The 14,953-nt window shown below is 37.7% G+C and overlaps 1 protein-coding gene across 1 annotated transcript in view; it reads right to left on the bottom strand.

The window, feature by feature from the left end:
• Positions 1–14,953, bottom strand: part of LOC138953165 (nesprin-1-like) — a gene marked incomplete in the record, with an annotated part of 316,807 nt that overhangs the window by 174,107 nt on the left and 127,747 nt on the right. Inside the window, 5 exon segments of the mRNA XM_070324965.1 lie at positions 675–845; positions 2,352–2,513; positions 12,946–13,122; positions 13,910–14,077; positions 14,530–14,682. Of these exon segments, the coding sequence (XP_070181066.1) occupies positions 675–845; positions 2,352–2,513; positions 12,946–13,122; positions 13,910–14,077; positions 14,530–14,682 (831 nt within the window).

Below are 14,953 nucleotides of genomic sequence, written 5' to 3'. Positions count from 1 at the left end.
ATCAAAACATTCTCACATCCAATTGCCTATTCAAGGCAGTGTTTGGAAGTGAATCAATGTGTCAGCTGCCTGACAAACTGATTGTTGAGGCTTTTTACCTCTGGCTGTTATTAATCTTGCATTGATTGTGTCAGTCGATACTCAGTCTACCTCTAACCACTGGTGTGACTATTTGGTCTGAAATACCAGTGCTGGGGATTTAAAGAGTGAGTCAACATCCCACTGACTGTTTACTTGTGATATTTTTTTGGTTTGCTTTTGGTTTTGGTACCAAGCTTATGAAACAAATCCCTTTTTTTCTTTGGGGAGGGGGAGAGGGGCCGGGACACACCATGGGCCCATCCAGGTACATAATATTCACACAGAGGGAATGGTCAAAAACCTTAAAAACACAGACACACACAGACACACACACATACACAAACTAAATTGGGAGAATTTGTATATAATTGCTTCCAAAAAAAGAAACAATGAAATCATTTTGTTCTTTATCTTCCCGTGTCTTATAAACACTACGTTCCATGACAATAAAGTTTATTCGTATTCGTACACACACAACTATTATCTACTTAATGAACAGAAACAAAACCTTCTCCCATCGCACCCACCCTCTACCGCTCCAAAACAACAAGAAAAACAACAACGAACAAACACTATTCAAGACCATCACTCACCTGATTAATGCTTTCCTGCAGTGTTTTGTTGACCTGCGTGGCAAGCTCGGCCAGGGGCGACTCCATGGATGCATCCAGTTTGTCCAAACTTTCCATGCTGCCCAGGTTCTCGCAGCGGTGCGAGGCTTGTTGCAGTTCCTGCTTCATTCCGTACAGCTTCTCCAATTCAGCCTGGGCCACAAACATCAATAGTCAATCGCAGAGTCATGAGAACTGGTGCATGTTACTGGCATAGAAATGTCGAGTGGATTACAAGTGGCAGATAATCATGCTTTGTTGTTGTTATGGTCTTTCTTTTTCTACTCCCAGTTCTACTTCTATTTTCTGATTTAAATCTCACACTGATTATCAGTCTGCTTTATTCGATTCATTTTTTTCTTTCCTTGTTTATGCACGTGTGCATGTGGTGTATTTATTTACATATTTGTCTTACGGTCTTGTTGGTGGGTGCAATTGTTTGTGTACTTATGCACTTCAGCTTTTTATCTCCTCCGTCCCTCCCTCCCCTCCACCCCCGCCCACACACCCTATCTTCCCTGCCCCCTAATCCCCCTCCCACCTCAGGTCTACCCAACTTCCCACAGAATTATCCAAACTGAATATTAGTGAATTTGTTCCCAGATTTGAGCTATTGCATCAGTAGCTTACTTTGCATACACATAAAAGGATGGTTAGCTATATACTGCTGTACTGTAGTTGCTTGGTGTTGCTAATTGACTTGATTTTGTTTCATTGGCAATTGGGAACAAAAACATTTTCATTTGCAACTCCTGACATTCATTTATGATACAGTATTCTCATTGAAATCTCCCACTCCCAACAAAGAGAGCCCCAAAGGGTTTAAAATCGTGATCGTGATTGGCGTTTTTTGACCTTTCTGTGACCGTGATTGCCGAAATTTCCATTTCTGTGATCGTGATGGGACTTTGCCCGTGATCCGTGATGACACAAAAATCAAGTCTCGTGATCGTGATCGTGATTTGTTTTCGTGATCGTGATGGGCATTATTGCAAAGCATTTTATTTTCAACGTACATTTTTCACAGCTGTATCACTCTATGATCCTCTATTCGTCAAGGTGTTTGTGATCGTGAAAACAAAAATCAAGGTAACTGTGATCGTGAAAGCTAAAATTTCCCTTCCCGTGATCGTGATGATACCCCCCCTTTGGGGCCCTCAACAAACCCCAACCCCACTCCAGCTCATGGCAGGAATTGTTTTATTATTTATTTATTAATATTCATCCTTTTTGCTACATGCACATATGGTGAAGGCCTTGTCTAAATTCATCATCTGTTTGCTTGTTTTTCTCATTACCTTTTAACGTCCACCCTCTCTGCTACAATTAACCTGATGGCCTTGTTCAATAGAAATGAAACTTCTTTTCCAATTACTTATTTGGTTTTCTTATACATGTGAACACCCGTTACATTTCTGCGTTGTTAAGTAAACAAAATATTGCTTGCTAGTTTTTTCTCATCCTCACTCTCCCCTTCCTCACATAACTATACACCTAGTACAATTTACATCCGCGAGACATGCTCTTTGTTATGCTTTTAAAGTTCCGAGAACTACAATCAAGGGCAATTCTCAGCTCTCGTAAAATAGCTGTAAAACAATTGCTTCGTTATACTTTGAAGTTTGTGAGAGCTATTGGAGCACCGATATAGATAAATACCTGTGAGGCCTCTCTCTGCTGCTGAGCGTCAGCCAGTGTGTCAGGAACATTGGACTCCTCATGTTGCAGCCACTCTGGGAACTGCTCAGTCAGGTATTCGTTGGTGGAGTCCAGGAGTTCTTTGTACTGGCGCCACTTGTTGAGGATCTCCTGCAGGCGCTCCTGGTAGTACAGCATGTGTAATACAGTGGGTGTGGAATGTTTAACTAAGTTTTTTAAGGGTGAAATGTGTTTTGAGTTTTTTTCAGGGGAAGAGATGGGGTTGACGTGTGCGGGTGAGAGAGAGAGAGAGAGAGAGAGAGAGAGAGAGAGAGAGAGAGAGAGAGAGAGAGAGAGAGTGTGTGTGTGTTGTGTATGTGTGTGTGATTCTGTATTCTGTGTGTGTGTGTCTGTGTGTGCATGTGTGTGACAAAGTCTCTGTGTGTAAACACGTACATTTGTGCCCTACTGCATGTCTTCTCCTGTAATGAAGTGCACGGTTCACTTCCAGCCTTCTCTGTAAATATTTGCCAGTTTTCTGCATGAACTGCTCAGGGGTACAGTTCAGTAAGCATCATCCACTTGTGTGTTTGATCAAAGTATATTGGTTTTGTTTCAATTTATTTTGTTTGTCCATTGTAAGGATGGCTTGCTTCCATATATAGTTGGTTGATTTTAAGACACAGTCCATCCCATGTAGACTGGCTCACCATCTCAGCTTTGTCCAGGCTTTTAAATAGGATAACACTATAATCCCGTCAGTTGCATTTTTCAATTTTCAACTTGTCTCTGTGGGGTGGGATTTTTTGTATAAATCAAATTTGTAACTGTCGCTTTTTTGATATGCAAACTTTATTCATTAAACAAAATTCCCACCCAACACAGACAGCACAGCAAGGCAGTTTATTTTTTGGCATGAAGGGATTGTCTCATCTCTGGTCAGATACGAGGTAGTGACCCAATAAAGTTTGAATTTTGTTTAAGCGACAACTTCCGTATCCAAACTATAAAGCAGTCATTCCAATGTCATTTCATTCCAACTTTCTATGCCATTTAACGCACTCTACTTAATGGCTGTCTGGTACATGTTTCGGATCAAAGATTATTTTTGGCTCACGTAAGTGTAGCCTATGCGATCGTAACTTTGTCTGTCTGTGCGTGCGTGCGTATGTGCGTATGTGCGTGCGTGCGTGCGTGTGTATGTCTGTGGTAGAAACTCTAACATTTGAAGACGTCACATTACATTGACGTCACATTATGACGTAAGAGGGTTAGACGTCACGCGAAGGAAGTACTGAAAGTCTCGGTCATTATTATTTTGAGCGGGCCGAGACTAGTTGGCAGTCGTGTCCCTGTAAGTAGGCTACATGCAGACAGACAGATCTAGATCTAGTGTCTCGCTTTCTTGCACAGTTTCACCTATGCTCTTTCTGTGTGTGTGTGTGTGTGTGTGTGTGTGTGTGTGTGTGTGTGTGTGTGTGTGTGTGTGTGTGTGTGTGTGTGTGTGTGTGTGTGTTACTGTTTGTCGATTTCTTACGTGAGCCTTGATGGCTTCGCCTCCTGTTACAGTGGTCATTTGACTGCCACTCAAATAAGGGTAAGTTGTACCCCCAAAATCGACCTGACAAAATCGTTACGTACATGTGCCAATAAAAATGTTTAGGAAAATTCAGAATAGGCATAACTTGGCAACTTTTACATGCAAGGAGAAAACGAAATATATTATCTATCCAGAACAGGTTGTTTTGATTATTTGCTGCTATATTTCTTGCCTTATACCATTTCTACTGATGCAGGCTAATGTGTCGATCGCATGAGCGGTACTACCATGACAAAATGCTCTGTATTTCAACAATGCCCCGATGGATTGCTCTGAAACTCGCAGGATCTTATGCCTAACATACGAGAGTATTTCAGGTAACATTTGGGATCGTTACAGATATTTTTCAGATGTGATGCAATGTTCCCAAAAGAGTTTTAAAACCCGTCATAGGAATTATTGACGTACATCACAAAAATTCATGACTTTGCATGCATACAAATGATTGGTATAAGTACTGCCAAAGTTTCATTTGAGTCTGACCACTGGCATAAATTTGCTAGGCTGCCGGTTTTTGGTGTGCGTCTAAGTAAACAGGTACAGCCGTCTTCCAGGTAAATAGATACATATGATGAGTTACAAGATAATTGTCTACATGGGGAGGAATAAGTCCTGGTACCAGCATGTTGCTGAACTAAATTATTGTGTGTGTGTTTTTTGTTTTTGTTTTTAATTTGTTGTTACGATGTTGTTGTTGTACTTTTACCTTGAAGGAAAAGATTGTTTTCCCTCTTTACATGTATTTTGTGTGCATATTAAATGAAGATATGCTGAAACCTGTATAGTCAATTAATCTAGCTGTCTGCATGTAAAGTTTTATTTTTTGTTTGATTTACTGTTGAATTTGTCATGTTTTGCACCGATTTGTTTTGCTTTGTTTTGTTTAGTCAAACATTGTGTTCGAACAGGTTCTTCTGCCCCTTGATTTCCCCAGAAATCAATATCATCAGAAATAATGATCACGTAACAAAGGGACGTAAGTCCTCAGAACACAAGACAATCATACTTGAGAGTTGTAGGGAAGCAGTACGTATCCTGGCACTTTTAAAACTTGAGTTCTGAGCACTTACATACCGTTGATATTTGATCTCGTAATTTGTGCACTGGGCTCACCTTTGATTCTGAGCATCAATATAGAAATAAAAACAAAAAGGCTTTTCATTTGAAAGCTCAAACAACATACAAACGAGCAACACAACATAAACAGTATACAGACCAAATAATGCAAAAAGAGGAACAAATAGACAAGAGATAGAAAGCCGAGTGTGGGCAGAGCTTTTAAAGTAAAAAGTGAGAGAAATAACAAACAAGACTGCAAAGCAAACGGTGACCTAGCTGGGTGGGGAATAGGAACGACTCTAGTGTAATATATATTTTCTATACCATCCTGTTGCCACATTACACACACACACACATACAAACACACATACCGCCATGTACACTCACAACAGAAAGAGGATTCAGACACTCTTGTCTTCTAACAAGTTTTATTATAAATAAAACAAAAATTATAATTCCAGCACATGCTAGAAGGAATGTAACAGTATTGTGACAAACAACAACACCAATACATTTGTAGTTATTCTGTTAATTATCACAAGACGGCCTTTAATGGTGAGCTTTTGTAATTAGAATATGGATATATAATGGTTATATCACACACACATATACCACTAGCATTAGATGACTCTAGCAACAACTACATACAGACACATACTACAACATGCCGTGGTCAAATTGGACGGATTCAAACCAAGTATTATAAACAATGAATACAAAAATACTTCAAGTACAAAATTTTTGCAAGAACATTCCAGTGATACAAACACATGCAGTTTCAATCCAACCACAAAAAGAATTATGTGGTAAAAGCTTAAAGCGCAAAAAGCACAAGATATTTTGTCATCAAAACTATGCAGTGAACATCTTCTGCTAGCTAGAACGCTATATGTGTTCCTGCAATAATACTGATTAATAATGTCTTTTTAAGCTTTTATAAGAAACTTTGTTTCAAAACAAGTGTCATATCAACCACGACACCAGCACACCATAAAGATTTCTCAACAGTTTTCTGAACAAGAGCATTTTCCAGAAAGGGAAGAAAATCTACTTATTGTCCCTCGTTTAGAAAATCAAAACAGTAAACATAATTTTTTGGCAAACTGTTCTCAACTCAAATACCCATCACCAATTCTTTTATTTAAAATCTACACGAACAAATTCTTCACATCTTTTAGTATCATGAAAAAATGTCTTTAAAACAACAAAGCTAATCTTTTTAAATCCTCCAGCCTTGGCATACATTCACTGATCACGTTTTCAGCAAGTACGCACATTTATTCAAACATGCAGATGATGTTGAATTGAACAGTTTTTAATTTGTTCCGATGGAATGCAGGAGATAGATGCATGCTTGCATAAGAGCACCTAACCCTATGGCATATCTTTTAGATACTATTGTATTGGAAACATGACAATCTGTCATAAATAATTTAGCGTCTTCTTCAAATACAGCACCGAATTACTCTGGACATCACAAATCAGGACAAATTTAGCAAGAGTTTGAAATAATACTGATTGAAACGCTGGAAACATATCACAAAAGTATAAGAGGTAACTTGGACGGAATGTTTCAGATGATGGAAAGAACATCTATTTTGGCTAAACATAAATTGAACTTATATCATTAACACAAACAAAGCGTAAAAAGAGATTTCCCGATTAAAAGTATCACAGCTTCTAGTAAATTACAAGCCAAACAACATATCACAAAGAAAGCCTTAGCGTATGATGTGTACAAAGTTAAAATTAAAATGATAAAAGGTGTGTGTGTGTGTTCATGTGCACACATGTGTGTGTATGCACATGTGGGTGCAGGTATGTGTGTGTGTATATCTGTGTGTGACTCAGTGTGTGTAAGTGTGAGTATGATTCAGTACTAAGTAAAAATAAAAAGTTTCTGTTTCTTCAAAAACAACCGATATACATGTACCAAATAAACTCATAGAATGATGAAGAATTTACCCAAAAAGTTTCTTCTGTTTCTTCAAAAACAACCGTTATACATGTACCAAATAAACTCATAGAATGATGAAGAATTTACCCAAAAAGTTTCTTCTGTTTCTTCAAAAACAACCGATATACATGTACCAAATAAACTCATAGAATGATGAAGAATTTACCCAAACTGGTTTCTGTTGTGTTTTCTATTTGTTAGAATGATGAAATGTTTAAATGTTCAACTTTATTATTGGATGTCCACGCAAACAAAATATATAGAGAGCAAACAAGCATGACTGTGTCACTAGCTACACAAATAATACTGACTATGTGAAGTGCTTTATAACAATGCATGGTTTACTTTCGAAAAAGTATGTGCTACAATTTGCTATGATAGCTATAGCGGTTCACTCAAGTATATTTTACTTTTCATCTAGAGTTTAACACTGATTAAATACAAAAATGACTTGTGTACATAATACGGGTGAAGATGCCTTGTAGCATAATATTCTTCTCATCACATATGTAAACAACAAAAAACAGAGCATTCAAACAGGCTTTTCAAAACCTGCAAATTCAAAAGCCACATTAGCTGATTACTACTGATCATACACGCACACACTGGCATAAAGGCACTAGACCTATGACGACGCTACAAAAAAACGCACTGTACGTCTAGAAGTAACGAAACTTTACATAAGAAGTAACAGTGGCGATTTGCGCCATCTGCAAAAGACAAATATCATGCTGTTATGGACTGAAAATAGACAGTGTCACTGTAAAACCATCAGTGAATCATAATTTTACTCTCTCCTTAATTTGTTCATGTAGAATGTAAACAACTGTTTATCTCCAGTTGAAAAATGCTGAAACAAGTCATATGAGTATCCTTGACATACGGTACCATAAAGGTACTTTTCTTTTTCAGAGCCAACAAAATTTGATACCACACGAAATGGGATGTCCACATTCTTTCTTTCTGATGCGAAAAAAGTCAGATCTTGATGAAAAGAAAGATGAGGTAACATGTTGAGTCCAAGTCAGAACTAGCGGATTCTGATTGCCCGAAGGAATGGTGTCTTCAGTAGCATGGGTTATGCCTGTATGTGTAGTCCTTTCTGTGGTAGGGGTACCAGTAAAATTCTAAGTGATCCAACACAGCCTGTAGAGAGGGAGCAGAAATACCCAGTCAGCCATGCCCTTGTTTGCTTTCTAACTAATTTTTTCTTCTTTTTTTTCCTTGCAACTGGAACCTTACTGATAATGCTTACTCAAATTGGACGTGCTTACTTTCTGATATGATAAAAAAAATTCTCTCAAGAAACAACAGTTAATGTTTACAGTTAACTTGATGCACAATTAACGTTCTGTGCCGATGGTCTAGTATGAAAGCTGATATTCTGATGCAAAATAGCTTAATTTCAGCTCCTAAAAAAAATGGATTTTATTGTCACAGTTCACATACTTGCCCAGAAGCTTTACCTGGCTCAATAAAAAAAATTGAAAAATCTGAATCCCAAAATTGATACATCGCTTATCTTGGAAACTGCATGATTCAGTATGAGATATCTAATTCTAAAATCAAGTTTTTACCTGGATGCTTAAGAGGAAAAATCTCTATATGTTTCAACAATCAACATTTTTTATGTCCAAAAGTCCAAAGCACTTTTACAGTTAAGTGCCAGCGGCTATTCAGTAAGGTTCCAGTTAATCATGCATGTATATATATTCGTGAAAAAACACATCACAACATAATATCTACACTACATGCAACTCTATCACATTACTCATATCTATAACCCTCAACACGATTACAAGCAGAGAAAAAATATTGCGGCATTTGTCTGTAAGTCATTTCAATGAAACTTCAAAACTTCCTTTGGAAAGTATAATATATTTGCACCAAGCAGAAGGTTCCTATTTGAGATTTGTGTTCAGGAAAAGAAATCAATTGCTTATATTTCACATAAAATTTGAAAGGCTACGTATGCAAACAGAAGTTGATGTAAAGGTTTGTCACACTGTATGCTTTACAGATGTGAACAATATTCATGCAACGAAGTTGTGAACAGTTTCAGAGCCTGTGTTTTGGAATCAACAATGAAGAAAAGATATATAGGAGAGAAACAAAAAAAGTATGTTAACATTATTGGAATGTTTAATTTATGACAAAACAAAATGTAACATTCACTTTTAAGTGGCCAGACAAACACTTATAATACAGAAAATAAACTAAATATCTGACAATTTTTTATTTTCTGTATTATCTGTCCACGTAAAAGACCGCTGGGTCAAAGATCAGTGAATGTAACGTTTGGTTTTGTCATAAATGAAAGGTTCTAATAACATACCTTTCTTGATTTTTTTATTCTGAATTTTGGAACGTTGGCAATTAATTTGTTTTGGGGTAAAGGAAAGAATCAAATGTTGACTCTTCTCTGAGCATGCAGAAGACGAGGAAAATAGGAAGATTTTGTTCAGGGTTTTGGTATTGGTATGAGAACTACATGTATAATCTTAACAGACATTAATGCTTTCGTCTCTTGAAATCTGTCCCTGAATCAATGTTTGTTACTGCTGACTATTAATCTGTCCCTGAATCAATGTTTGTTACTGCTGACTATTAATCTGTCCCTGAATCAATGTTTGTTACTGCTGACTATTAATCTGTCCCTGAATCAATGTTTGTTACTGCTGACTATTAATCTGTCCCTGAATCAATGTTTGTTACTGCTGACTATTAATCTGTCCCTGAATCAATGTTTGTTACTGCTGACTATTAATCTGTCCCTGAATCAATGTTTGTTACTGCTGACTATTAATCTGTCCCTGAATCAATGTTTGTTACTGCTGACTATTAATCTGTCCCTGAATCAATGTTTGTTACTGCTGACTATTAATCTGTCCCTGAATTAATGTTTGTTACTGCTGACTATTAATCTGTCCCTGAATCAATGTTTGTTACTGCTGACTATTAATCTGTCCCTGAATCAATGTTTGTTACTGCTGACTATTAATCTGTCCCTGAATCAATGTTTGTTACTGCTGACTATTAATCTGTCCCTGAATCAATGTTTGTTACTGCTGACTATTAATCTGTCCCTGAATCAATGTTTGTTACTGCTGACTATTAATCTGTCCCTGAATCAATGTTTGTTACTGCTGACTATTAATCTGTCCCTGAATCAATGTTTGTTACTGCTGACTATTAAGATTCTAACCTTTCTGGCCTTTCTACTTAATACATTAAAAATAGTATGTCCACAATTTTACCTGTATTTTCAGTATCTCAGGTATGATTATTGATATTCATTCTTCAGGCTTAAATGCCAAAACAGAACTATCACATTTAAAATTGTGTACTGCTGCTTCTACTGTTGTTTTCCTTCTAAATCCTTTGGGTTTCATGCAACAATTACAAAATTGCAGCAATACATTTGTTGCTATCTCTTTAACTTTGTGCCTTATTTCAAAAACATCAAAACTACACTAACTTTGATACTCACAGGAGTTAATTATTTTAACTCAAAGGTTTCAAAATCCAAATCAACATTAACAGTTTTCAACACCAATAAAACAGGAAACAAAAGAAGCAGACACATCATCAGGTCTGGTGACTTTGTGTGGTTAGCAGTATTAGAAACTCTCTTCCTTAAAACTATAGAAAAGGCAAATACGCTAATCATCCTCAACAAAACGTAGCACAATACCTTTGTGCCTTTCAGAACAAAAACAAAATAAAAACCTGAGTGTGCACAGCAAATAACAAAGGTGTGAAGGAACTCAAACATCTACGCTGGTTAGCGTGTTTACGAGCAGAGTGCACTTCCAGGGTGCAAAACAGAGAGGGGGGGGCAGGGGAGACAACCTGGGCAAAGCGACGAAGGAAAACACACCCACTTCCCCTTCGTAAAGACCATGCAGCAGCAATACAAATGCAGATCACGACGGTATAGATCATGCAGCTTGTACAAACGAAAAATGTCCACAACATTCATCGGCTTCACACATGTACTCGCACGGTTTTCTCTCAGCTATTTTGGCAACAGGATGGTTTCGTATGGGGATATCAACCGTATATTTCTATCATACAGAAAACATTCAAAGAGGGATATTTTCAGATTGCACATTTTGTGCATCAACAGAAAGAAGTGAAAATGTAAAAGGGTTTACGGGTGTGCACACATCAACTTTTGTTTGCAGTCTGTGGCTTTTAGTCTTGAAAATAAGAAAACATCAACTACACAGAGTTCTGAATCAAAAGGTTGTGAAAAAAGCTAGGGTCTTGATCCTGACAGAGGGGCTGTCCATATTTATTTACAAAGCTTTGCAGAAGCAGATTCTGAACTACAAAAAGGACGTACTAGCTGTACTGCAGCTGAATGTACGTACATCGTTTTGTGTTAGAAGCGAAGTTTGGAAAATGTTAGTCTTTACTGCCAGGAATAAATTTTGAAAAGCGCTCGTTTCATAGAACAATAACAGCACTGTAGTCTGAATTTAAAAACTGCCCTACAAACTGTGACATGTTATGTGTTACTCTCATGTAAATGTTATTCTTCTTTTCCATTACTAGAAATTAATTTCAGATTTCTTATTTTTTTCTTCTTTGTTCAAATCTTTAATATAAACAAATTAATGTCTATAACCTAAGACACAAACACTTTTTTTTTAAAGCAATTCTTTCTTCTCAGATTGGATCTGGTTGATACCAACAGCAACCCCTCAGATCTGGCAAATACCCCAACTCCTTCTTTATTGTAATTACAAGATTTTATCAACATGACCTGTATATTTTGTGTAAATGCTAGGTAAATTTCTGGCTTCTAGACTAGAGCTGACTACAGATATTACGGTGTTTTCCTTGCCACTCAGTGGATCAAGCCCTGCCATAGTCAGTGTGATAGATGGAGAAATATTCACCAGAGAAAAAAACGTATGTTTCTAATTCCAGTTTACCTGCCACGATTGCTGTCAATTATGAAATTTCCGTTTCTTTTTCTGATATTATTTTTAGGCATCAGATATACATTTGCAGAAAACAAAGGATTTGCTTCGTGTCTGCCTGCTTTACAATGATGAGCTATCTGCTTTTTCTTTCAAAGTTTTATTTTCGTCATCAAATATGCATTACCAAGAAAGAGAGGATTCATTTCCAGACAGCTACAGGTTATAAAATCCTGAAGCAAAAAACAGCTAGCTAATGCAGCAAAACGAAACTACCAATGCCTTGACATTTCTCCATCCATCTCACAAGAGGGGGAATAGAAAACAAAAACAAAAATCAAAACAAAGAAGTCAAAAAACAACAAAGTCCAAAACTCACACATAAACAAACATACAGAAAATTAAACACAGAATCAACAAGGACACAGTACACCAAAACAGGCAGAAACACACAAGACAAAACAAAACAAAACAGAACAGAAAAGCGTAACAGAGGTGGGCACTTAAATCTTTGCACTAGCACATGCGATTTTGAACACTTAGAGAGGCTCTTGTTGACGCAGAAACATCATTAGGTCGGACGGTGGCCAGTCCATACAAACGTAGACTGTTTATTACTATGACTCACTGGAGCCTATAGGCTGTTGATCTACTGGCCAATGTGAATGCGTGATATATTGTGTAAAAAGTTCCATCTCACACGGCATTAATAGGTAACATGCGCCTTGAGTCGCCTTGTGTGGTGAGATACGTGCGCGATATAAATCCTCGTAAATAAATAAATATACACAGCACAAATGTCTCTGTTGAGATGATAAAGTTGTCAATGTCTACACATTCCGGTGAGCCAAAAACAAGAAAGGTAAGCTTCTGGAATATATAATTATAGACAAAACAAGATTCGCTGGAACTTTCTTGTTTTTTCAGTCTTGTTTTTGGAATGTTATCAGCCTATCTGTTTTGGATTTTGACTCCATAATGATTTTGGGTGCCCACCCCTGTGTAAAAAACACAAAACTGCACAATGTCAGTGCCAGCATTGGTTTTGCAACCAGTCCGTGTACTCACTCTGATTTGCTGGGCGGTGGACTGCAGGTTCATATAACTCTCTTCAAGATTCTGCAGTTGGGCTTCCACCTGCTGCGCTAGGCGAGGGATGCGAGCGTTGTTCATGATCAGTTGCTGTCCCAGTCGACTGACGCTGTCCAGGGTTAGACGGTAGTCTTCAATCTCTCGCAGCAACACCTAACAGGGTGCAGGAAATGTGCATGCATGAAAACAAAGTGCTGTCAAGAATGTCAAATGCTGAAAATATGCACACACACAAACTCAAAGCTGCAAACCTCACTGAAAAATAAGCACTGAACTAAAATATTGCAGTCAAAATGCGAATCCAGTTCTGCAAACTTATAAGACTCAGAACACACTTGCACGCCTTACTAATGCAATTCACCTGAACAGTTCAATCAAATCTGCAAACTCGAAAGATTCAACACTGTACACACACTAAACTAATGAACAATTCAACTGAACAATTCAAACAAATCGGCAACACACACATTTCAGAGTGGCATACTGATACTCACCAACAAAAGTTCTGAGTGAAATAAACAAGCAAAGAAATTTAAACCACTGTTTATGATATGATTACAGATTTGAATAATATTACAAAGCAACGCGTTATTCTGAAAATCAAAGCTGCAGGTAGACAGATAGCTTCAGATGTTTTTATCCATTTTTTTTTCTCAAGAGAAAGGTCTGCATTTGTCATTTTCCACACATCTCACAGTGAACTCCACATGAACTATCAAATCAGTTACATTATGAGACCATTGGGCCCACTTCTATCAAAATGGAAAATGTTCCTGCCTAGATCTCAGAAATTGCCCATTAATTGTACCCTATTGGCACCAAATTTGTTTTTCTCTCTTCTGATTTCAGCTCAAAGTTGCAAGTTGTCCTCCAACACCCCCCCCCCCCCCCCCCATCCTTTTGCAGAGTACGGGCCTACCATTCACATGCAGCCACATACCCTGTGTTTCTCAATCTGTCTCTCGGTGAGCTCCATGGAGGAGACGTTGAGAGAGTTGTGTGCCATGAGACGGAAGGACATCTGCAGCAGCCACTTCTCACAGTCCTGCTGGGCCTCGTGGAAGTTGTGGTGCTCGTCGTACAGCCGCTGCTGAGCTTCAACCAGGTCCTGGGGGGTAGATAATAATAATATGACTTTGAATGCATAATAGACAGCTCAGTGCTTAGTGCAGTCAATGTGACAAAATATGGTTTAAACAGAAGTTTATTTTAATTGCCTTATTTGTGACCTGTGTGTAAAAATGACATTTGGACCTGTACTCAAATGTATGGTTGTATCAGCAGATACTTCAACAAAATCATGAAAATTTATATTAATTTTCTTATTTATTTATACTTACCAACACAATGTTATTTTGCATTGTTAAGGGTAACATGCAAAATAACATTGTGCTTGGTAAATCTAAATTAATTAGAATATACGAAGTTACATGACTTCTTTTAAACAAAGATCTTGACAGAGACGGACTAGTAGCATAGATTCACACACATGCACCAATACACATACACACACATGCACACACTCACACATGTATTCATAAGATACAGTGTGCAACCCACCTTGGCCTTATCAAGGACATTGTTGTATCGTAGCTGGACATCCTCTAAGGACGCAGTGACCTCCGGGTTGTCGCACAGTGCCTCCAGATTGTGAACCCTCTCTCTCAGCTCGTTCACCAGGCGTCTGTGGTTCTCAATGTCTGATAGTATCATCTGAAAATGAAAGAATATTTCATCAGTTTTATTGTCCTAAATTATCAATAATTAGAGATGTGGTCACATAGTACATGAAACATCATGCAAGAAGAATACTCCCCCCCCCCCCCTATTTTGTTTTCCTTCTAATCATCAGTTAGTATGATATTGCAATAGCCAATACTACTGAACAAAATCAAAATTCTAAGAAAAACTGCATCACAGCTAGCAAACAATTAATTGTACTTGGGCAAAAAAACTGAGTCATACACATCATCGAGATAATTTT

Source organism: Littorina saxatilis, linkage group LG17, assembly GCF_037325665.1.
Source record: "Littorina saxatilis isolate snail1 linkage group LG17, US_GU_Lsax_2.0, whole genome shotgun sequence".
Classification (NCBI taxonomy): domain Eukaryota; kingdom Metazoa; phylum Mollusca; class Gastropoda; order Littorinimorpha; family Littorinidae; genus Littorina; species Littorina saxatilis.
This window is presented reverse-complemented; position numbering and strand designations above follow the sequence as displayed.